General features: G+C 39.5%; 1 protein-coding gene across 4 annotated transcripts in view; it reads left to right on the top strand.

Moving 5' to 3' along the window:
• Positions 1-24,581, top strand: part of plxna1 (plexin A1) — a 235,377-nt gene that overhangs the window by 55,407 nt on the left and 155,389 nt on the right. For all 4 annotated transcript variants that reach the window (XM_015390057.1, XM_015390054.1, XM_015390056.1 and 1 more), the window contains exon 3: positions 2,359-2,541. In XM_015390057.1, the coding sequence (XP_015245543.1) occupies positions 2,359-2,541 (183 nt within the window). The remainder of the gene's footprint in view (positions 1-2,358; positions 2,542-24,581) is intronic.

Raw genomic sequence — 24,581 nt, 5'->3', positions numbered from 1 at the left:
GTCTTGGTTTATACATGGTAGGATCTTCAGACCACGTCAGAGTGGTAGTGGGTGTTGTTGGTCATCCTCTGATGGGATATAATTGTGTAGGAGGAGGTAAGACAAGAAAAGGCCTTGATATTTCTTGGGGAACATAAAGTAGGTATTGCAGGTGAAAGGTGACCTAGAGAAGTTTGACGGAAACAGTGCAAGAGTTTTTTTTTTTGATAGAGTGGATCTTATTTTGTGTGAGTAAAGGGGGCTGCACACAAACGCTCATCACACTTTGGATTTTTGTTGTATCGAATGTTAACAACCATGTTGCAATTTCCCTCCAATTCCCAACTAAACAATACTTTATTGCTCTAACATATGAAATCTCGGTGACATGCTGTGACATTTGTGGTTTGAACATGACAAAAGGGAAAAGGTTCACAGCTACAAATGGCAACATTGCTAAGCGAGAGCCCCTATGTTCCTACTGAAGCCTGAAGCAGGCTTAAAAGAGAGTGAGAATGTCGGGAAAACGCAGAAGAAAGCTTTATTGACGTGTGCTGAGCTGCAGGCAATTTAGGTAGATCATTCGGGAGAGAGTGTGCGGAGGAGGGAGGTGTTATCTTTTCTCCTGTGTGGATCAATCAGATGATGTAGTGATAAGTCTGTGGATTACACTGCTATTTACACACTCCCCAAGTGTAAGTGTATGTGTGTACTGGCTCTGAATAACTCACTGACGGCCATTTGGTTTCAGTGCTGGTCTTCTTTCTGCTCGATATGCTTCCAGTCGGTAGGAGTGTGTCTATAAAGCAGCGTATGAAATGAATATTCAGGATCATTTGTATTAGACTTGTTGAGATGCACCTTGTTATTCTGTTATCAATAATAATTTGCAGAACATATAGTAAATCTACGAGTGAAGATTTCCTCCACAATAAGAAACTCAATATTGCTGTTGTTAGTTGGATTAAATCCCAACTTAATAATAGCCTCATTCCAGAAAAAAAAATAAAAATTACAAAAGTTCAAAATGTGTTTTTTTTAACAAGTCATTTATCATCAAACAAAAGAATTGATTCTTTTTGGTACTTGAACCCTTTTAATGCATTATGGGGGCTGAGTGAGAGTGTGTGGTGACTGGTTAAGGGATCATATGGGTCAATGAACTGCCTTGGGTGATGTGCCCCTCGTGATTTTGGAATGCTCCCGATATTGTCACATGGTCACGGTGTCACCACCATGACTGAACACTGCAGAGGATAAAAGGTTTTGCATGGTGGGATGGAGCTGGTGAGAATGCAATGTCTGTATGAATGGCTCTTTATTTGAATAACCTATTTACTGTGTTTGGCAAAGGAATCAAAGGCATTAACGTTAGATAAGAGAACGATGGGTTTCAGTGAAATCCCCACTGGGTGATGGAAATGAGCTCCATGTGGACTGTTTTGAGAGGGAATCCAGGGGTGCTTATGATGAAGTGCTCTATGTCCTGGGGGTCTGAGGGGTCTTTTTATGGTGTCTTATCCTTGTTCTCAGTAGAGATTCAAAATATTAAATAGATTTAGTTTGTTTTGAAGTGTGTTTTTTGTTTTTTAAAGTACTGAGGAGATATAGGTATTTTACCTGCAGAAGCGATCAGTCAGCATGCTTTAAGTTCAAGGAAGCAGAGAAAAGACTTGACATGAGAAAAAAGGAACAGTAATCGGTGCTCAGTGAGGGGTAACAAGTAGAGCGCATTCTCTTCATTTAACAACTCAAAGCCTCATCGTCAGCAAATGTTGTTCTTTCACATTAAATTTGCACTAGAAAAATAATGGACTGCATCAGAGCATCTCAGAAATGTTTTTGATTCGTTTTGGATAAGGTTTTAATCCGTAACTGCCAGTTTCTCTGTTAGAAACATAGAAAAATATAAGAACGACATCAGAAATGTTTTCTTCTAATTATCCTGAACTTAGATGAAGTCACTCCACAGTATGATGTATAGTATAGTCAGTTTGTTTGTGTGATTAGCAACCCAATTCAGCAATTGGCATTTTAAGTGCAGCTAGCATGGATGTTGTTCCTACAAAAACAGTTTTTGTTCATGTATTCCACATATTCAGTATCTTGAAATCCAGCACGATAAATGAGTGGGATGCTCCAATAGAAACCTACATCTTAGCCTTACTGTTGTCCACTGAAAATCTTGCTCTCTCTCACTTTCTTGGTGCCTGAATCAACCACAGATACGTTTCAACATGTTCTAGTGAATTTTTTTTTGTGCTTTATTGTGTAATTTTCTGTCCTTTTCCTGGAAATCTTTTTTTTTTCATAACATTTTGCGGCTATCTAAAAAAAAAACTTTTGCCTTATTGTTGCTGTTTTCTCTTCACCCTGCAGCCTCTACAGATAGACGACAACTTCTGTGGTCAGGACTTCAACCAACCTCTTGGAGGAATCAGCACCATCGAGGGCACCCCTCTCTTCATAGACAAGGATGACGGCATGACTTCTGTGGCTGCCTATGACTACCATGGCAACACAGTGGCGTTTGTTGGTACCCGCAACGGAAAACTAAAGAAGGTAGGACTGATTATGTAAATTCTTATTTTAGTGCTCCGATTTCTACAAAATAAAAGATGTTTGGCTTTGTTCTTGTAATTTATTTTGATCTTTATCCTTTATCTCAGCAGTTATGACAGTAAACAGTTAAGGTACTCTATAAATCAAGCAGCTATTTGCTAATCTAAATCATAAGAGGGTACGGTTTCTATTAAATCATTTAAATCAGAGTCTGTTTAGTAGTATTTAGTTACTTAGGTCTTGGTTTGACGTCTTTGTGTTTGTAAACAAAAAAGTAACTGATGACAAATGTGTCAATTGTTTAGACAAATATCAGCTATAGTCCTGGATATGTCAGCCCTCCTATAGCTGGATTATTTAACATAAAAGTAAAAACAGTGGAATAAAATACAGTGGACATACTGTAGAGTAATGGCCAGTTGGAATTATAAATTCTAATGTTTATAAGCATCTACAAAGACTTTGATTTCCTTGTAGATATCCCAACATGGATATCTAACTCAGCCCACCTAATTCTAGTTGCCCAGACATCAGTAGGCTATCAGGTTTCAGCTTAATACAATATCATTGGAAAAATGACAAAAAAAAATATATATATATATATATATATTTCAAAACTGTTTAAAGGTTCAATCCCACAGATTTTAAAGGGTCAAAATGCTTTTCCTTCATCAAAATTTGGTATTTTGTAAAAGTTTAAAAAGAATTGTTTGGAAAGTATCGACGTGAAACACTGCGCCTCTCAGGAAGCGCCTACCATAGCAGCCCTGTCCTGCACTGTATTCTTTCTCCCATCAGGGAAGGTTTATCTGAGGCAGAGTTTGATGTTTCGGTTCAAATTTGAGACCTTTTAGCAGCTAATCTGCAAAAAATGCTCATTTAATGTCCTAAACTTGGGACAGAAGCTCATTTCCAAGTTGTAAAAATACATTTTTTTGGCCTTTGGTCTCAGACTTTGTGGGGTTCTACAGCGACATGGCACCCAGACAGGAGAGGCGGGTTTGCTTTAAAGGCAAGCAATTTTTATTTGGGCTTAAAAGAAAAATGTTTTTCCAACAAATCAATACCCACATAGTTCTAAAGGCATTATTTAAGCACATATGTGCCAACAGGTGACCTTGAAAGGCTTAAAGAAGCATAATATAAAACCTTTTAGTCTCGGTGTTGAGCTTTGGCTCCACTGTTCAGCCCACCAGCTTCCTCCATTTCTGTTCATAGAGGATCCATTCATGTGAATCAGAACAAAAAACATAAAATTTAGTTCTGCGCCTTTTTAGAAAACAAAAACATGTGTCAAGTAAACTTCATGGTATCAGTCGTGATTAAAAACTATGCTTGTCCTCATTTTTCTTCTTTTACATCACAACCTCTTGTGTTACCAAAAGGTTTTTGTGATGGAAATACATAATACACAAATAATAATGATTTTGTTGTATTATCATGTGCAAAATGAATAGGAGTAAATATTAAATTGCACATGTTTTAATAGTGACTACATTTTAAAAGTTAGTTGAAAAGCAGTAGGTTCATCATGAAAAAGTGTGTTTTTTTGTATGTTACTATATACCCCTTATTTCTAGGCTCATATATAGTCATCATACTGTCATCATTTGCTTTGAACTTGGATACAGTCGTTTTTTATCTGGGCATTTAAGGCGAGGGGCTCTAAAGATTTTATATTAAGGCTTTTGCTATATTATTCCAATATATAAAAGTACTGCAGTGTCAGTTATTGTGTGTGTTCTCTGCTTAGATGCTAAGAGCTCACATAGATGCATAAAGCATCTTTGCACCAGTTGTCTTTCAAGGGTTTATTATACCAACAACAGACACAAATTTCTTCCAGCTGTGAAACAACTTTGCCCCCCTTTTCTTTGTAGTGAATGGATGATTATGACAACTGTACGTATTAACTGCAAGTTTTGTTTTTGTGATTGTACGGTAGATAGACATGCACTCTGACACGGTTATTATTCCCTTTGTATAATTTGAATGTCTGAGACTTTCTGTGTGTTCAGTTTATAAAGAAAAGGACTCTCATGTAAATGGCTGCTCATTGGAATTCAGCCCATTTCCCTCCTCGCTGCTCAAGACCTGTCATCCATTCAAAATTATGAATGTATAATCAGGCCTTGTGTTTGTGTGCCTTTTAATGCCTGTTTGCGTATGCATGGGGCATTTTGTGTGTTTGTCACTCACCGTTTGTGCGATAAGGCGTTCCCCTGTGATGGCGTGGGGTTTTATGTGCATGTCTGTGTTTATGTTTATGAGGAAGAAGACAAACATTACAAGTTGACTAAGATTCAGTGCTTTGCATTTGTCGGCGTGACGCCCATTCACTTAGCTTGGCAAAAACCGCTTTATTTTCTCAGCTGTTCTCACGTGTTCATTTTTTTTTCTTCCCCTCTGCAACATTATGCGCTTTGGTTCAGGTAAATTTGTGTGTGGAACCTCACTTGGGAAGTGGGTTGTCATGTGTTTCTGCATTAACAATAAAGACTTGCAGTTCTGTTAGTTGCATCTTAAAGCACAGCGAAAAAAATTATAAATTAGATAAAATATTCATAAAAAGGACCAGTATACCAAACCCTAAGTACACACATACTCACACTATGCAACTCTCCTTAGCCGTGGAGTCATAAAATGCAAGGCTGAATTAATGGGTTTTTAGTTGCACATTTGGAGGAAGAAAAAAAAAGATGGAAGTATTAATTTAAGAACCGAGGTAAAAACAACCCGTGTGTGAAAAATGGATTCTTACTTATAAGGATCCTAGAGCATCTTTTCTTTTCTTTTTTTTTTTTGTGTGAAAAATGGATTCTTACTTATAAGGATCCTAGAGCATCTTTTCTTTCTTTATTTTTTTTTTTTAAATAACCCTTCAAGTACACTCCTTCATTTTCCCTTCAAAGCATCTTCTGATTTGTCATTTGGGTGGACTGGAGAGCTTTGATAACTTGTGTCATCGCCTTTCAGTCTATTTTTAATTAACAATGATGTTCAAGGTTGTCCAGAGCAACAAAGCAGTGGCATAAACAACACATTTAAAGCGAGCACTAATGAAGTCCCTTTGTGCTCTGCTTGACACGCTCGCTCTCAGGGACGTTCACATGGGAAGCTTCTACTAATGAGTCAGAGTTTGATAGAAGAGATGTAGAAACAGGAAGGAAGATAGAACGGTAAGATGGATGAAGACGGTGATAAAAGATGGAGGTGATAAGGAAAAGATGTGATGTTCACTACTTCTAGAGGTCATCTGAACGCTGCTATAGTCAGATACATCATGCTTTGTAAAGGTTTTCACATCTCCTGAGTTTTTTAACACGATAACCTAAAAAACTCAATGTGCTGCATCACACAGCAGGGCATCTGGATCCTGGAGGTGTCGCCGGGTCAAAATTCAGAACCCTGCGATGCTACCCTGGTGCAGCCTGCTGCTCCCATTGCCTTAGGGATGAACTAAATGCAGCAGACAAATTTAGTAAATAGAGTCCGACTGTGTGTAATTTAGCCTTGGTATAAATACAGCTCTGCTGTTAAAAGGAAGCTGAACATCATTAGGGAACAAGCAGTAATATAAAGACTAAGGAACACAGCAGGCAGATCAGGCAGAAGGTAGTGAAGACATTTAAACATAGGTTAGGTGATAAAACAGCATCCAGAGCTTAGGAATCTAACAGAGCGCTGTTTATGGTGTTTATCCACCATTATTAGATCAAAAGAGGATAGCACAGCTACAGCACTACCAAACTAAAACCCTAACAGAAATATGTACCAAGCAGGATATTAGTCACAGAACTAGCCAATAGAATCCTAGAAGTTATGATGCTAATGGCTACTGGCTGCTGCAGAGATCCACGGCTTATGTGGGAAATTCTGTTGACGGGAAAATGAATAGCTGTAGTTCAATGTGCAGTTTACCTTTTGTGGTGTTCGAGACACAACTAGCATGAGGGAGAGTTTGGTTTAGATAAACACTTTAGGATTTTATATCAGACATCAATCAGACAGTTGAGTCTTCTTTTCCCCACTTATCTTGATATGTTTAAGAAGTTTCAATGGTTTGTACAGTGTGGAAATTCTTGATTCTCATTGGTTAGTGCCTGTCTCTCATTCTCCATTCTTTCTTTGGTTTCTGAGCTTAGTATTCAGTTGTTTGCTCTGTCTGACCATTCTTAAACTAAAAAAATCTGTGTAAATGGTAGCTTCTGCATGGTAATAAAAGGGCATTGACTATGACAGAGACACACTTGCACACATATGCAGACTCCCTATGGGTGGTCTGAGGGGTAAAGGGAAAAAAAGAGCCTTCAAGTCAATAATCCAATACCTAATTGTGTTTTTTTTTTTTTTTGTGGATGCTGTGCACACATTTGCACACAGACAGGACTTAGGATTCCTCAGCTGCGCGCTCCATCAGGGGGCAATGTTAGCCATCTGTTATATGTGTGCAGCCTTTGTGCCAGGTGGTCGAGGCCCCATGTGCCCACAGGGTGTCTGTTGTGGCTGTGCCAGGCTCAGGTGGCGCGGAGCGAATATTCTGCCTGATGCCCATTCAACAGTAGATTAGTGAGGAGAAACTCCAGCCTCCAATTACACACACTGTCAGCATCTAAGACTAGTTTTACTGGCAGAGAACAAAAAAACTGGTTCAGTTTGGTTCAAGCCTTTTAGTCTTCCTCAATCTCTGAGGTCGAAATGCATTTATACAGTTTTATTGTATAAACTGTTGAATAAAAATTTCCCTTTGGTCAACCAGCCTTGCACAGCCAAGAGCAGTGATATTAAATTAACAATTGAAGCACTCGGGGTGCTGCCAGTCCTGTGTGAGCGTGAGTTTACAGTGGCATAAGGCCAAAACGGTCACTCCTTGAATCCACGCTGATGTCAAATGTCATGCTGAAACCCCCCAGACCCCTGATACGCTGCTACTCCAGTAAATAACAATCAAAAGGCTTCTGCATGTTCAGATCTTTTTAAGCCTATTTTCCAGACCAAGAGGAAATGCTTATCTTGTTGTAAGCCCAAAGAATCTCAGTTTAAGCCAGACTGTAGCTGTTGTTTTATGTTAGGTTGTTTTTTTTTTTTATTCTGGCCTGTTTTGAGGTAGACTCTTAACGTTTCTACATTTCACTTTAAAACCAATTGGGAAGAAATGCAAATTTAACAGCTTTTGTTTATTTGTGTTGCTGTAATTTTGAACTTGATAGAGCTGCAATATTTATTGAATCACAATGTTTTTATCACTGAAGGGGCAATAAGGCACTCTGAATTACTGGTTGGCTTTAATATTTGTTAGACTGTTACATTTCAAGGGTCGTGCATTAATGCTGAGTTTCCTGTTGGTGCTTTTGGAAAGTCCCAATGCCATAAAATGATCACAAATCTTGGCCAGGTGGTTAGGATTATTTTTTGGAGGGGTTACTTGCATGTTGGCATGCTTTGCTAATATGATGCAGCGTTAGAGCTTGGTCAGAGTGTGATGATGCGTGTCTTTCTAAGAATTTATTGAGTTGGGTTCAGCAGTGATGGTTTGAGGTTACATAATATTTCTGAGCTTAATGACATGTGTTTGTGTGTGTGTGTCTGTGTAAAGTCACCGCGGTTTTCCTCTGAGACGGTTGATGTCACCATTAGGAGAAAGTGTCGTGGCCTAATTGACAGATGATGGTGATTCTTGTGCATAATGCTGTCTCTTCTAAATCCCCCGTGCATGTGTGTGTTTACGCACTGTTACATGTTTTTATGACTTCTATTTAAATCTGTGTTACCACCGCTCCTTTGCTAAGTGTTCTCCACCCAAGTGAGAACAGAAGCTTTTTGTGGGAGCTCCATAGTTTCAGTTATTTCTTTTTTAGAAATGATAGCTGAGAAGAATGTGTTTCCATGTGCGGGATCATTTCTGATGTAATTTATAATTATCTGGTTTTATGGCGCATTGCTTGATTTATTTTATTTTTTTCTTATTCTGAGTGTGTGAATGTGTTTCGTGTCATCGTTCAACTCAGCCACCCGAGCCACGAGTTGCTTGGCCCGGACACGAGCACAGAGACTGGCTTTGTGCAGGCGTTTGGTAGCTCTCGGTCATTAGTTCACACAGGGTCCAACAAACACACACACACTCACACAAACGCAGCACGAGCTAGAGAAGGATGAAAGAGAACAGACATGGTAGAAGCAGCAGAGGTTAAGAGCAAAACACATTATTTATTCTTTTAGTTTAAATATTGAGGTTTTCTGCTGGTTTGCTTTTCTTTCTGACTCCAGTCTTATCAGGATTTTCCAAATAAATGAACCAAAAAAAAAGATTTTCCACACTGTATTTCCTGATTGTGTACAGCTGAACTGTGAAACCTACAAACCAGCTCATGTAGGGTATCCTACTCACTATAAGAAGCCTTTTTATAGCTTGAAATTTAACCTGAGTGAATGTTCTGGTAGAAGAACAGGGATGTTCCATTTGCAGGAGTTTTAAGGTATAGTCTAAAAACATGACTGTTAGTTTAATTGGCTTCTCTAAAGTATCCTTAGATGTGAGTCTGTGTGTGTGAATGGTTGTTTGTCCTGTTTGTCTCTGTGTTCTCCTGTGATGTACTGGTGACCTGTCCAGGGTGTACCCCGCCTCTCGCCCGTTGACTGCTGGAGATACAGTAGGCACCAGCATCCCTCGCGACCCCACTTGAGATAAAGCTTGTCAGATAATGGATGGATGGAGGATGTTTTTTTTTTTTTTTTTCGGATGTATCATCAAAATAAGTAGTGTTCCTAATTGTCAAAAATGTTGAAGATATCTTTACGTAAGGCCGTCCTATGTGCTCGTCCCCATTTTCAGTCTGACATGGTGGAAAAGTTGCAGATCTTCTTTTGGAAAGTAAGCTTGTATGAGCGATGCAAACAGCAACTTTTAAATAGAATGTGCACTAGGACATGTGGGCTTGTGCACGCTTTCGCAAGCGTTTAACAAGCATTGCCTCTCGGGAGCGGATACAGGGTTGTGCATGTACTTTTTTTTTTTTTTTTATTGGAGAGGGCAGGTCTTTTTGAAAATTTGCAAAGATCCTCCGCAATACCTTTAAATTCAACAGCATGCAGAAAAAAAAAACTTCTCTGCAAAAAGAACTAAAAACAACAGAGATAAAAATCTGTGTTGGGTGTTTAAATATTTACATTTGATAGCAGCTGATAATCTAATGAATGGTGAGAGTGTTTGTGACTCTACACTGTGTGTCTCCTCATGGGAGATCACTCCTGTACAGGAGTCGGCAGTTGCTGGGAAAACTGCAGGCTCTACTTGTTTTGGATGAAGGTTCGTGTTCTCTCTTGTGCACATTCTAGAAACTCATTTCAGTCCTTGAGGATAGATCTTTATTCACTGACAAAGTACAAATAAATCATCAAGCCCATCACAATAATCTTTTAAAATCTAAAGAAGCATGAAAAAATGGGAAAAACTGGGGAGGAAAACAAAATAAAGAGACAAACAGGATACATTTAACATCATGCTCGAAATCACGCAATTATATAGATTCCCCAAAGAATAAATTTAGATATTGAAACCATTTGCTCCCCTAGAATGTTCTGAATTTGGAAATGAAGTCCACTTATGAGTAATTTTAAATGTCAATTTAAATCCTGCTGGTTTAGCAAACATTAGTAAAAAAATGGCATCATTGAGGCAGAAACGCAATTCAACGCAACAGTTTTTGGCCCATTTGAACAAAATTAAAGGAAGAGAGGAACAACAGAAAATAGGTGCAGATAAGGGCCATCTTCTTTTTAAAATGGGAACCATTTTGACTTCATCCTCTTCACTTAGATTAAACTATTACTATGTGAGCAAAAAAACAATTCTATACAAATCTATAATGTGAGGACTGATTTTTTTTTTTTCTCTGAGACGCCAGAATCAACTGTCAAACTTAAACTAGCTCTCTAAGTTTCCACTTTAAGAGCGGAGGGGTCGTCATGCCCCACTTTAATGATTTAGACATTTTAACAATTTGCAATCACACAAGTACAAATTGAGTTAATATAAACCGATATATCCTCCTTCTCCAGACTAAACTTGCCTCCATATGTGTGTGCATATGTGTTTCCCACTGAAGCATGTGGATATCAATTATATCTCATCATTGCCAGGCTGAGTTTTTCCTTCCATCTGCTGGCATGTCCTCACATGTGGCTTCAGTCAACCTAGAGAAGAACACAGTATTGGTGTGAATGACGTTCATCCACAGAGCCACGCTCAAGCCTTTGGGTTGGTATTGTAGAATTTCACACTCTGAATGGAGGACTGGACATGTCCAGTCTGGGTGTCAGAGACGCCGGCTCTGCTTTAGATTGCTGCGTATTGAAAGTATTTCGTCCCTCGCAATTAGTTCGATATATCCGATGATCCGAAAATGCAAACATTAAAAAAAGATTACCTGATTAAATGGGAATTGCATTTTTTCAACTTTGTGGGAAAGTAAAACTCTCTTGGTCAGATGAGATTTTAACCCCAGCCAGATACCCTATGCTATTTGTTACTTTTCTGAAAGCTTACTTCTATTTAATTAACCACATTCTGAGATCTGATATCACAAGAAATCACTTTAAATCATTTTTTATTTTTTTTTTTGGCTGCAGTGCAGTGATCTAAAGCACATCAGCAAGATCACCTCTAAATGACAAATAAAGGTTTTGTAGTTGGTCAATCAAAGACTGGACTTGGATAATTTTTCCTCTCATTATGTTCTCTCATTAAATAAAACTAAATATACATGTGGCATTTTTTTTTGCATCTGCACAAGCTTAACGCTTTCATAGCATTTAAGTTGGAAGTGGAGACACTAATGAGGGCTCCTATTTTAAATCCCTCATGCCATCATATGTGCATGGATCCACCCACACAGTCTCATTAAAGCTCCCACCTCTATCTCAACACCTTTGTCCTACAAAGTCTTATCTCTTGTGATAACCCATACTTTCAGACTCTCTAACAAGCATAGGTGACAAAAAGAAAGATATGACTTGGCAGTCATTTTGGCTAATCTTCACATATATGTTGTAATCCCAGTGCCAATTATTAAAGGGAATTTAACCGCTACTGCGATAAATGTTGGAGGCTAATCACCTTTAAAAAGCAGGATCATTTACAGTAAGACACAATGTCACCTCATGTTTCAGAAGATAACAGTTAAGTCCTTGATAATCTCAGTGCTAATGCAGTTTAACTCGGTCCAACAATGTATGGCTGCACTCCTTCACGTCTCCGCTGCTCCCCGCCCTCATTTACCTCTACGAGGGGTTAATGAGCAAAAGTGAGAAGCAGATCAGAGTAGGAAGGAAAGCCCAGAGACAGGAAGACTGTTGGTAAAGAGCAGAGGAGATGAATAGTAAATGTATCACGCTGGAATCCATTTTTTAAAGGGAGGATTAGAGAAGTCAGGATAAAAGCTGGGATGCCTGCATGATCTGAATGAGGGAGGCCTGCTTGATTGTAGGTCATCACCATTCTGCATCTGTGGATGGAAACTCTATACTTGTATTCTTTAAAACTTTCTTTAAACCTTTAATTTAACTTCGCTTATGTATTTTTGCGTGCTTTAGTTTGGGAAAGCAGTGACCTTTTTTTAAGCCTTTTTAGAAAAGGCAAGGAAAAGGAAATTCAATGTCCGGTCAGCTGCTTGTACCCAGCGTTACTGCAACAAGCACTAAAGAATGCCAGCGCTCCGGACGTACATCTGCCAAGACTAACAATTTAACAAGGCAGAAACAATAGTAACCCTGACTTAATGCTAACTGCATGCAATTGTTACAAAAATACCTAAAAGTGGAACATCTGTTGGCTTAATTATCATGATTGGCAGAAACTTTCTTAATTATATCATTTTACTTCAGGCAAACTGTCAGGGTGGTGTTGCTATTTCTGTAGCTTGCCAACCATGCAAATAACAATTACTGCTAAATTAATATCTGCAGTATTAATATAGAAAAAGATGGTTTGGAATATAACCATTTTTTGGATAGAAATGTAAATGTTTTTTTCTGCTAACCTTTGCATCATAATAAGATATTCAGCTTGTTATATGAAGTTTTTCTCTCAGCAAAGAGCTTAAAGTCATATAGAGGGAAGTAAACACAATAAAGGATTTTTTTTTATTGAAAAAGTTTCCTGGATGGGAAGCGAAACGTCTTCAAACTTGGAAACAAAGTTCAGTAGATGTTTTTTTTTTTTAAGTTTTTTGGAATGACTATGACCTGGATGACTGAGAATCTTCACCAGCACATTCAAAAGAAACAACATGTTTTTTCTAGCAATATTGTCATCAAATGTCTGTTAAGGTTCAGCAGCCTTATACAGACCCCCCCCACACACCTTTAGCGGTCTGTATAAGAAGGGAGAAAATAGTAAAAATAATTCTTTTGAACTGCAGATACTTTCTCAACTTAGTGGATTTTGGACAACTGCTTTTATTGAAATACTAATACCTCATGTTATTGTCTACATTTGAGGTTTAGGCTGATGCACAGTAGCATTGTTGCGTTGCTTGCCAGATGTAATATGCGGTTATGTGGCCAAACTTGGCACAAGGTACACTTCAAGGTATGTGGTGCACATGACAAAGTTTATTAATACTTTTCTTTCATGTCCATTGAGGGGGTTGGTAGCCTCAACTCCACCCTTTGAATGCATTTGTTCATACAATGACTGTGTGTGCATTCTTGCAATTCTTTCCAAACAAAGGTGCTTTGCTCTTTCTTCATCGTTCTTGATGTAGAAAAAAGCATCCGACGGCTCCAACGCATTTTTCATTATTTCATTCTAAATATTTAAAACCATAGGAACAGTATACAGATTTTTTATTTTTTTTTTGTTGGTTTTTAAATCTCTGACTTCTATACACAGGCTAGTTATTCACACCTGCAAGATTGATCCATTTTTAAGGGACCAGTGCCATTGAGAGTTTCTGGGATGGTCTCAGTCCACTTCTAAAGGACTGTTGTGTGGTGCGCTTTTACATATCATACAAAGGTGAGAGCAGAACAAACCAAATTGAGAAAGCATGTCTCTTTGGACTTAACGAGCCACCGTAGTAGTAAGCATAGTATTGAAATCATACCCATTCCTCCTATTTGTTGCTTAGCAACGCCGTTGCCAGTAAAGTGTTGACTCTTCCTTGGCTTGAAGGATACATTCTCTGACACAGTCACAAAAATAAAAATAAAATCTTGAAATCTGCATTAAACAAGCTGCTCCAGACACACTCGGGGATTTGCTGCTAAAAATAACAGCATAAATCTGCAACCACATTAGTAGTTCTCAGTCTCCAGTTCTATACTCTGTCCTGCCATAGCCTTTTTATGACCAATGAGAGCAACAATTATCACACATGTGGATTTGCTGTGAATTTTAACTCTGTTGCAAAATGTACAATTTGATTACAAACCAGACCAAACCAAAAAAAAACCAAAAAAAGATGATATGATAATAAATTCCGCATTTGGCCCAGACCATTTAAGCAGACCAAAGAATGACATCCTGATGCAAAACAAGTGCTGGTCATCTTAAGGGACAGAGCATTCATAGCTTTGCCTTAAATTATTATTTTTTTTTAAACATGCAGACAGTCAGACACTGTTTAACATAATATCCAACACACTTATTCAAACTCTCAGTTATATGCATTAATTCAGAGGGAATTGCTGTCAGATTGCTGCAGAGCCCTCCACTAACCGTCCACTAACTATAAACCTAATGTGTCGGCAGATAAACCCTTCACCCATACAGCTTTTCACCAAGGAATAAAACATGCAGAGGTAAAAGGCACACTTCAGCAAGACAAAGCACTGTGGTGCTTCATTTCAATCTGTGCAAAATAGCTGGAATATGGTTTCTTCGGCTCCATTACATCATATGATGAGTGTGAATATTTGAGTTACTATCAAATTAGCTAATCTACTGTGAAGAATGTAGACGGCTCTGCAGTTCAAACAGACACACGCTCCTATGGGAAACAGCTGTAGGCGGCTTATCAGATTACTCATTGCAGCCCTAATAGATTTTTAATAGATTGTTTTGATTAGTTCCTTTGCTTTAGATATGCTAGCTGCTTTCCATTTGTGTGTACTGAAGTGCAAAAAAAGCAAAAAACTAAAAATTTTGGATCTGTGTGTAAAGTAGATTGGGGAACAGTGAGGTTAGTGAAATAAGATTTACTTTAAGGGTTTACGTCTGACTTATCAACCTGTGCTTTCTTTGAAAGATTCAATCAATCACACAAACTCCATGCATGTATCATGAAGTCGTCTTATCCTGCCTACTGACCAACTGGGATACATTTTCATATACAGCACCTTACTTTCCATTTATGGATTTTGCTACATAATAATAATAATTAAGGAACTTTATTGATCTCACATTGGAGGAATTTACATCTGCATTTAACCCATTCCCGCTGGGTAGCAGTGGGCTGCTTTCCTGGGGCGCCTGGGGAGCAGTGTGTGGTTAAGGGTCTTTCTCAGAGACCCAGAGTGGCAGTCTGTGATAGTGGGGCTAGAACTCAGAACCTTAGGACTCCAAGCTCAATGCGTTAAACACTAGTCTGCCACTCCCCAATAGCTTTGGAAGATGTCAATTGGATTTTTTGGGCCTGATAAACTAACACAAATTTGTTGATATTTGTGAAGGGGAAATGAAGCATGGTTGTTTCTTTAACACACTAAAAACTGACAGGAAAGGCATATTTTCAACGTCTATAAATACATTTAACTTTCTAAAGAGTTTTTTTAATGGACTTTGACTAGGTCATTCTACCATATTAAGCCTTAATCTGAACCATTTAATGATTGCTCTGGCTGTACGTTTAGGATCACAGTTCTTATGTCAGGTGTTAGTTTCCCTCACCCGTAAGGGTTTTGTATGTAGGCCATATGGTTTAGTTGTGGTTTTATCTGATCAGAGCAGGTTTTTATATGTTCTTGCTGTTTCCTACGTATGTGTGGCTACACGGCTTTCAGGCATTCAGAGAACAAAAGTATTTAAACTGTGGTTAGGTTACACACAGGTCTGCTTTTTTGAATATTTAGGTGACCACAGAAAAGAAATGGTTGTTCTGGACTTCACATTTTGTTGGTTAATCATGTATAGTTAATCTGAAATAACATAGAGTTAAAAAGGTATGACTACTTGTAAGAGGCCCTTCGAAGGCTGCATCTTATGAGGCTATTTCGGTTCATTTGGATCAATCAATTCTATTTCTGTGCAGGATGAGGCGTTCTCTCCAATTAGAGGATGTATATTGTTTACCAGTTAAGCTATACATAAGGCTTGGTGTTCAGCAGAGCTTGCAGAAAAAGGAGCAAAAGCAGTTTGTACAGCTGACCCTGCCACTGTATAATTTCCATCTGCTAAGGCCTTAAAAATGAAGCATTGGGCATTTAAGAGGGGGCTCACTGGACCCAGTTTTATTCCCTGTCATGCAGTGTTTTATCCTTTTCACTCCTGTCTTTGTCCTTGCAGCCCTCTTTCTTTTCTCCCATCTGCATTCACTAATCGCTGATTGTCTCCTCTTGGTAAAATATTTACCCATGCTTTTCTTTGGTTGGAATGTTTCAAACTGATTAATTAGTCATGTATGTATTCATCTCTCCTCTGCTCTGTTGCCTCTTGTTCCTCCCTCTCTTCCTTTCTCTGTTTCACTCAGTTCCTCTGTTTCTTCTCTTCATTTCACTCACACCATCAGTACTCTTTCTGCTCCTCTCTTTCCTCCATGGAGTTAGTCATTAGCTGACTGACTGAGCTGATTGCATCTATTCCCAAGGCTAGTATTTGTTTATGCATCTTGTGTCGTTCCCTCCCCCCGATGGCTTCATACCATCTTCTTTCTCTTCTGTTTCTTTTAGTTTTTCCAAATTTCTCTCACTTTATGTACCTCTTTTTACACCTGTGTCCCTGTCTGTCTTACTCCCCTTAAATTCTCTAAAAATGTGCTGCTGGCCCTTAAATACTGTTTTGAGCAGCTAAATTAGCCCAGGCATACACATGGAAGTTCCCAACAGTCTCCTCCACATCTAGTCTGAAACAATAATTGCACACTGTCACTTTAAATTGGCTAACACCAATTAAGCCTTCTCTATTATTTTTAATTGGTGATTTAGTTTGGCCTCAGTTTCGATTCTGTGTCTCTATGGAAAAGACTTAGTTGGCCATCAACAGCCCATGTGGCCATGTTTTAGACCGTTTCCTTCCCTCTATGGGGTTCACAATTGCTTGGCCAGCTACTGACGTTGCCAAGATCCAACATGGAGGCTTGTGTGTGTGCGTGTGGTGTTGATGGTAACAAATGGTAGTCAGAAATATTCTCCTCTGTCTTCCCGCCTTCCTCCCTTTCTGCCACCTCTTACACTCCAGCCATCCACACAGTCCTCTCCTCCTCCATCCATGTGTTACTGTTGGATTAAACTAATTAAAGTGCTACAAACAGGTTCCCTGAGGAGAGACTGCAGACAAACACACCATGCACATTATTAAACACATGCATTCGTTAATGAATGCAAGAGGGCAGGTACATCCAGTGAATGCAATTGGAAAGAAAGCAAGAAGTCAAAGGGGAAATGGATCATTCCCTCCGAGCTTTAAATATAGATTGAGTTTATTTGAGCCACCACAAATGAGTAGGTCTTTATCATTATTGGTTTATGACTGTATTTAGTTATTCTGTTGTTTAAAGTGCTTGATATACATTCCAGTGGAAATTTTCTAGTCATTTCACTTTGACTTTCAGATAACTTCCAAATTAAAAAGAAAAACATTACAAAAAAAACCCCTATTAGCTGAAAGAATATTTGGAGCAGAGATACATATTTTAGTGATGAATTACACATCAGGACATTCTGTACAGAATGTTTGAAAAGGTGTTAAATAGCCTTTTAGTATGGCACACGAGAAACAAGTACTAGTTGTCGCTTTGCTAGCAGCTAACAATTAGCCTGTCGATGCATTAGCAGTGTTTCAAATCTTAATTAATACTTTAACCATGCTTTGTGTGTGTTCGCATAGTTTTTGGTAAAAGGTTTGACAGGTCTTGTAGCATAGCCTTTAGGACGGAGGTCTTCACCAGGGGGTCTGCGACCCCTAGGGGGTCCACGGAGGTACTGCATGGGGGTCGTAATAGTTTTGATTGATTAGACTTTTTTTTTTAATATTCCCTCCTGCAATTTTTTCCATTAATTTAAATGTTAACATGAATTCAAAGGAGCACCGTTTCATTCACAACCTGTCCCGTCAACCTGGAATCATAATAAGAAATGCTTTAATAATCCCAAGGTGAAATTACTTTAATTACATTACTCCATCTGTAATAGAGTAACTGTAGGACCAGTTTGATATAACGCAATTTCATACTATATATATAAGTAGGGGGTCCAGCTCCATCTAGCCGTCATTTTTGGGGTCCTTGGGCTGGAAACTTTGAATACCCCTGCTTTAGGACATGATTGAACTCCCCAGTCTTATTTAAAGGCAGCTCACACTGAGCCTGGTTCTGCTGAAGGTCCCTATAAGGGAGTTTTTCCTCTCCTTTGTCTCTGCATACAAGCTTAGTGTTATGAGGACTGCTTTAGGGTCAATGACACAATGCAAGCTAATGTTTACTGCTGCTACATGCTCTTCCAAAAAGAGTGAATCTTTGCAAGTCAGTGACTTGATGCACTCAGCTAGGTTACCTTAGGAAACTTCAAACAAATCTCTCTGTATGATCTGATTGAATTGACTCTGTAAAGTGTCTTGAGATGACATATGTGAACTGGTGCTATATAAATAGACTAAATTGAATTGAATAGGATTAGCCTGCAGGCATGGGAACCTATTTGCTTTCATGTCTGCATCAGGAAACATTTTGTTCCTGAAACACTTCGTCCTGTCATAGAGGAAGAACGGAAGAGGTGGAATGCTTTGTCACCCGATAGAAATTCCTTCCGGATGTTTCTCCTATCGGGGTATCGGCTGTGTCTCCAGAAACACTCCTGCTTCCAGGGAAACCTATTGGATTACTGATAACCTTGGAATGGATACTACCAGCTCAGAGGGTGTGAGGGAGAAACACGAGTGCTCATGGATTATTCTCAATATACTTATTTCTTTCTTCTCCCTTAGTTTTTCTTAATTCAAAATACATGTGGATGTTTTGTGCTAAGTGCATACTTTTTATGGTTTGGCTTTTGGCTGCTCCGATGTTCCAGTGAGAACCCCGTTGAGGGATTGCTCAGGAAATGAAACATTTTTAAAGTGAGACCGTAGAGACACAACCTAGGCTCGAACAAGCAGATGCACCATAATCAGTCTCCAGTAACATGGGGGTCTCTACTCTAACTTGTCTCCAAACCCCTCTGCGTCTCGGGCCTGCTCCTTGGTTGCCACAGCAACAGTAGTCAGGGCAGCCACTGCCGGTGATGGTGAGGAAGAGTATGGATGATGAGAGGGAAAGGAGGGGAGTCACATAGAGCATTGATTTTTTTTTTCTTTCTCAAACCATATACCATCGTGGGATTTACGGCACAGTTGCAGCCCCGAAACTGGGTTGCTGCTTGCCAAACGTTAAAACGTCAGAAGGAGCGACTCAGGGATGGAAAGGCAGTCTCTAATGGGCTTTGAAAATAAGTGGGCTTGTAGGTCATGTTTACCCCCGTGCACATCTGTGTGTGCGTGTTTGGGGTTGAAGCTGCAGACGCCACACATTCTCACGTGCTCTCTCTTCCTATCTGCTGTGGTTTCATGGTTGCACTTTACAGATGAGGCATGTCTCTGTAGCTGTCCGTGTTCACAGGGGTTCCTAGTTTCTGTTTGTTGAATATGCACACTGAAGTTTAATACTGTACTAAAACTGACTCCTAAACATATAAATGAGAGGTCAGTGTGTGGATCATGCTATTAAACTGAAAGCCCATTGTAGAAAAGGTTAGAGAAATGCTCTTGTTAGGGGATGGCTCCTCTCCACACAGAATAGCTCAGAGGAGACTGGATGCACGGCAAACAGGCAGTTAGTGTCAGCACGGCGATGGAAAATCCATAGTTTCATTACTGGCCCGGTGGTATGAATGTGGCCGGGAGGCGACCGGAGCTCCATCACGGGCCCTACGGGAGCCAAAATGGCTGCATTTAGTGATGCAGTGGAGTGAAGTGGAGGCAAGAGGTTCAAGGCTGCCGCTGGGAATAAACGCTTAGAGACGAGGGGGAAAAAAAAGGAAGGCAGATAAAGTTCATGTGTGAACTGGCACAGCTGCTATTGTATACTGACAGATTTCACCACAGACTGAAAAGCTTTTCTATGTGCGTGAGATCAGCTATATAAACAACAAAGTGGCTGGTAGATTTGAGACGAAGAATACTAATTTACTATTGAATGCTCAGCCTTTCAAATTGAATTGAGTTATGCTTTTAAGAGCCTCTGTGTTAATGTTTAGCACATTGCTTTGGATTAGCTTCTTGGCCTTGGGGTTGGAAAATCAATCATATTTTAATCTTGGTCATTATTTTGGCCTTGCCCAATTAAATGAATGTGATCGATGCAGAGAATGCATTCTCCATCAACACCAAGCATAACAAAAGCTCCTGTTCCTCTTCACAGTACTAACTGCCAGCAGTGTTAGACTTTCTAGAACTAAATTCATTGTTTTCATATACGCATAATATCCTGCTATCCTTTCAATGACTATTGCACACATTGATGTTGCATTATGTAGTTTATCTTTAGACTACAAGGGAACTTTGTGGCTAACAGTATTGATCTTGGTGTCATTACCAATAAAAATCCTTACGTTTCCAGGCACCAAGATCTATAACTATTGGCCATTCTAGGAGGAAGTGCTTAAAGCAGTGCTGAAGAACATTTGGATTTGGTTGATTTTGGCTCCCCCATTGGACACAAGCTGCATTGTTTCGCCTAAATGGAACAAAACATTTAGTAGCAGCCTGGTAAAGACCGTAATGTGGTAAAATCCTGATCTGCTGGTCGCCTGCAGTTGGATTGAAGTACTTTTCTGTTTCCAGTGGCTGTGTGGAAGATGAATAAAGCCCTCCTCATCAGCAGCTGATGAGCTCATGATTTTAGTGCCTTGAAACAGATAAATATAATGTTAGGTTTGATGATTTCCCAGCAAACACATGTATAGATCCCAGGAGGAAAGTGCTGCATAGCCTGAATATCAACCCTGCACAGTTTGCATGAATATACAGTGTCTCAGGGAGACTTGGGTGCATCGACTTCAATCATTATAACAAATGGCGAAAGGGGGGAAGTGGTGTAAGCAGTCTGCACATTTTTAGTTGTTCTGTGTGGCAGGGTTACTGCCACCCTTCTAAAAGTTGCTTTGTGCAATTGAAAGTAATCCAGAGCTCCACAGGCCATGACAGAACTACATATATGTCGACGTATAATCACAAAAGTTATAAAAATATTTTATGATGGTTGAAAAGTTACTTAGTGTTGGTTTAAAGGCAAAGTTAGAGTAATAGAGGAGGGTACTCCTGGGTGGGGAGGTCTAAACACCCCCCACCTTTAGTTCGTCCCTCTGGGTAATAGGAGTAAAGAGACATGCTTTAAGCTAAATTAGCTTTCGATTGGTCCTTCTGATAAAGAGCTTGTTTTGTAATTGACCTTAAAGACCAAAAAGCAAAGACCTGGTGAAAACTGCTGTCTGCTGTAATTTGGATTGATTTGGTAACTGTGCTGAAAGTTTGCAAGCAACATGTAAAAGCTTCCAGTTTAATTAAGCTTGTTTATTTTTATGCCAATCAACCATATTTGTATATTAAATGCAACTGATTGTATGGGCACCCCCTTTCCCATTTTGAGCAGTTTTTCTTCTTTTATGTTACAGCATCTGTGATATAGCAAAGCTGTATTTATTATCCCGCACTCACCATCAGGTTCACCTAACAGGATGATATAATGTCAAAGCTCAGAAAAAAACAACCCAATTCCTCAGAGCAAGCAGCACATGAGGGATTACAGCAGGGAGCTGCAACAGCAGAGTACACACACTCTCTCTTAATCAAAGCAATTGCTTGCGACTCTGAATCTTCTCATTGCATCATTCCTCTAATGCATTGGTCCCACATCCCCCCGACCTGTTAGGTTTGTCCACATCGGGAGTGTTTTTGGGTTCAAGTCGTCTTTAGAAAGAGGGTAAAATGGGCACCATATCCTGATGATGTGAAATATGGAGTTTTTACCAGAAATGCAATTTTGTATGCTTAACTGTTTCCACAATGAGTTGAAAATTTCATCAGCAGCCAGAGCTGTGCTGCATGCTTCCTGGAAGCACGGAATAACAGGGCACTGACCAGCTGAGTTTCTCCACAGTTGGCTGGAAAGGGGGAATAAAAAGAAACTAAACAGGAAGCATTGGTGCAGTTGTGTCCACGTTGATTTACATGGTTTCCTCCAGCCCTTTAAGTTATGACACAATTGGAGATAAATACACACACACACTCGCTGAGACTGAATTGTTCTTCTTTTCCATCTCCTCTCCTCGGAGAGAGCGAAGGAGCCAGGAGCGATGCAAATTGGGTAAAATGTTCCGGAAAGTGGATTTTCCCACCGGGACTTCTCAACTCCAGCTCTGAGTTAGCACTCTGCGTGTTGGCTTGTGGGTGTGTGTCACAGTTTTTTTCCCCCCTCTTTTTCCTTTTGTGGGTGTGGGAATGCAAATTTTCTCAGCATGTGTGCATTAAAAAGTGAGCGCATGGATGTTTGAGTTCAGCCCTATTTCTTTCAGTCTGCTTTGAACCACAGACTGGTCTGTGATCTTTTTTTTTTTATTATTCTCCTTTTTTCTCCCCCCCCATGTCAGGAGATAAGCTGGTGCATATTATTTTATTTTTCCAAAAAAGGAAAACATTTATACTTTGAGTGATTCTTTCTCCGATTTACAATCAGACTCTAAAAAAGTTTTAATTAAAGCCAAATTAAATCTTTAATGTGGCGCCAACTTCCTTCACTGTTGATCTGCACCACGTGTCTTTGTGCAATAATGAATCAAGTTTACCTCTGGATGAACTCTGGGATTTGGTCTGTTTTTTTGGCATTAGTTGCTGCTCCCGCTATGTTTTTCAAGTGGGCGGTGTTATGCTGCTTTGAATTTATTGCCCTCTGTCCATGTGTGATGGAGTTTGTTTATGCACATGTACCTAGCCCCAATAGTTGGTGAAGCATTGCCCGGCAACTAATGGGCCGTAGAACCTGCAGGACTGACCATCTGGAGACTTTTACTGTTTTTGTGTCTTATACGTTAAGTTGGAAAACGATCAGAAATATATTAATATTTGCCTACTTTGACATTTTTAATGCTGATTTTTTTTTGGGGACTTTATATGACAGAGCAGCAAAAAGTGCAGAGTAATTGTGAGTTGGAAGAAAAATCAAACATGTTGTTTGTTTGTTTTTAACTCATTAAATAAAGACAATTTGGTCTCAAGTGTTCTGCTGATTTCACTCTCGTTGGAGGATTATTTTCTATTGATCTCCATTCCCCTTCCCAGCTTTGACCAGTTTCTCTGAAACTTCCACACATCATGATGCTGCCACCACTGTGTTTGACTGGGGAGGATTTTCTTTAGCGTCTTGTGTTACCATGTAGACAAATCTGCAATCAGTCTCTAAACAGCAGGATTTCTTCTTCACTAGTACAGTGATTCCTTAAGGCGGTTGTTCTGATGCTTTCCAAATGGTTTAGGAGCTAAAATCTCAAACTTAACTATCACCTTGTGTTGGTTTGCCACAAATAAGATCTGAATAAAATGCACTGTTTGTGGTTGTAATGTAAGGCTGGCAAAGAACTGCAGACTGTAACTGATTCAACAGTTTCATTGTTGAAGGATTTGAGTAAGTGCAGTGGGATTGTGATACTTTTCTGAGAAATGCGATAGAATAGAAAGGCAGCGAGAGGGAGTTTTTAAGAGGAAAATCCGAGGGAACAGTCGGCTTTGGATGACAGATGTAAGTAGCTTTAGAGCATAGGGAGGAAATGATGGAGAAAGGAAATAAAACAAACACATGAATGTATTTGTGGAAAGGCACAAACTGCATCTATCAACAGCTGCAATCACAGGGTGAACAAACCTCACTATAGGGATTTCAAGCCCTCCAAGTGAATTGCCTTCTGAACACATGCAACATCGCATTAGTATTGGCGATATGACATCCGAAGGACGCGGGCCATATTTTCATCAGCTGCTTTTCTCAAGGCAGTGCCATTAAACATATTTACATGGAATCCATCTCTCCCTTCCTCTCGCCACATTTCCCTGCATGTTCACTCCCGAGGGGAAACTACCAGAGTGTGTTTTTATATGCGAGGAGCATGCCACACCATCTGTAACATGCTCATTTGCAGAAATAAGAATATAAGTCTAATTGAGCTTTTTAATAGTCCTTTAAATCCTGCTGAGTGCCCATGCTGCTGCTTAATGTGGAATGCGTGTGTTTTTGTGTATCTGTGTCCAGGTCTGCAGGGAGGTGAATGGAAAGCATGAGTAAGCAAGTAGAAAAGCTCCTTGGTTGTGTAATGAGCTGATAGTAATGCACAGCTACCCTTTGAGGAAATCTTTGCTGTGTGTTGTCATTTTGTTGCTTAGTACATGATTCCTACGCAGTCTGGAAATCTTTGGATGATTGATGTGAATATTTCTCATATCTAGGAATATGTACAGGAGAGGCTAAGATTACGGAAAATATTTATATTCCCAGACTTCATCCCTCCCTTGTGTCGTTCCTTCCTCTTCTTTTGTCATTCCTCATATGCTTGGTTCCGATTCTTTTCCTTCTTGGTTCGCCTAAAGTCTTTCCTTTTTTTGTGTGTGCTTCCTTACTGCCTTAACTTTCTCTTATCTTTAATCTCTTATTGATTCCTTCCAACTTTTCTAATCCCCCTCTTCCCCAGTGGCTTTCCTCCCGTGTCCCTTTCTTGCTTCCTACCTCCTTTCTCTTTCCTTAGTTCTATCTTTCCTACCTTGAAAGAAACCTATCACCCTTTCATTTCTCCTTTTTGTCCTTCCT

The sequence above is a fragment of the Cyprinodon variegatus genome, unplaced genomic scaffold, assembly GCF_000732505.1.
Source record: "Cyprinodon variegatus isolate N-32 unplaced genomic scaffold, C_variegatus-1.0 Scaffold484, whole genome shotgun sequence".
NCBI lineage: Eukaryota > Metazoa > Chordata > Actinopteri > Cyprinodontiformes > Cyprinodontidae > Cyprinodon > Cyprinodon variegatus.
Note: the sequence above shows the minus strand (reverse complement) of the source record. Positions and strands in the feature narration are given on the sequence as shown.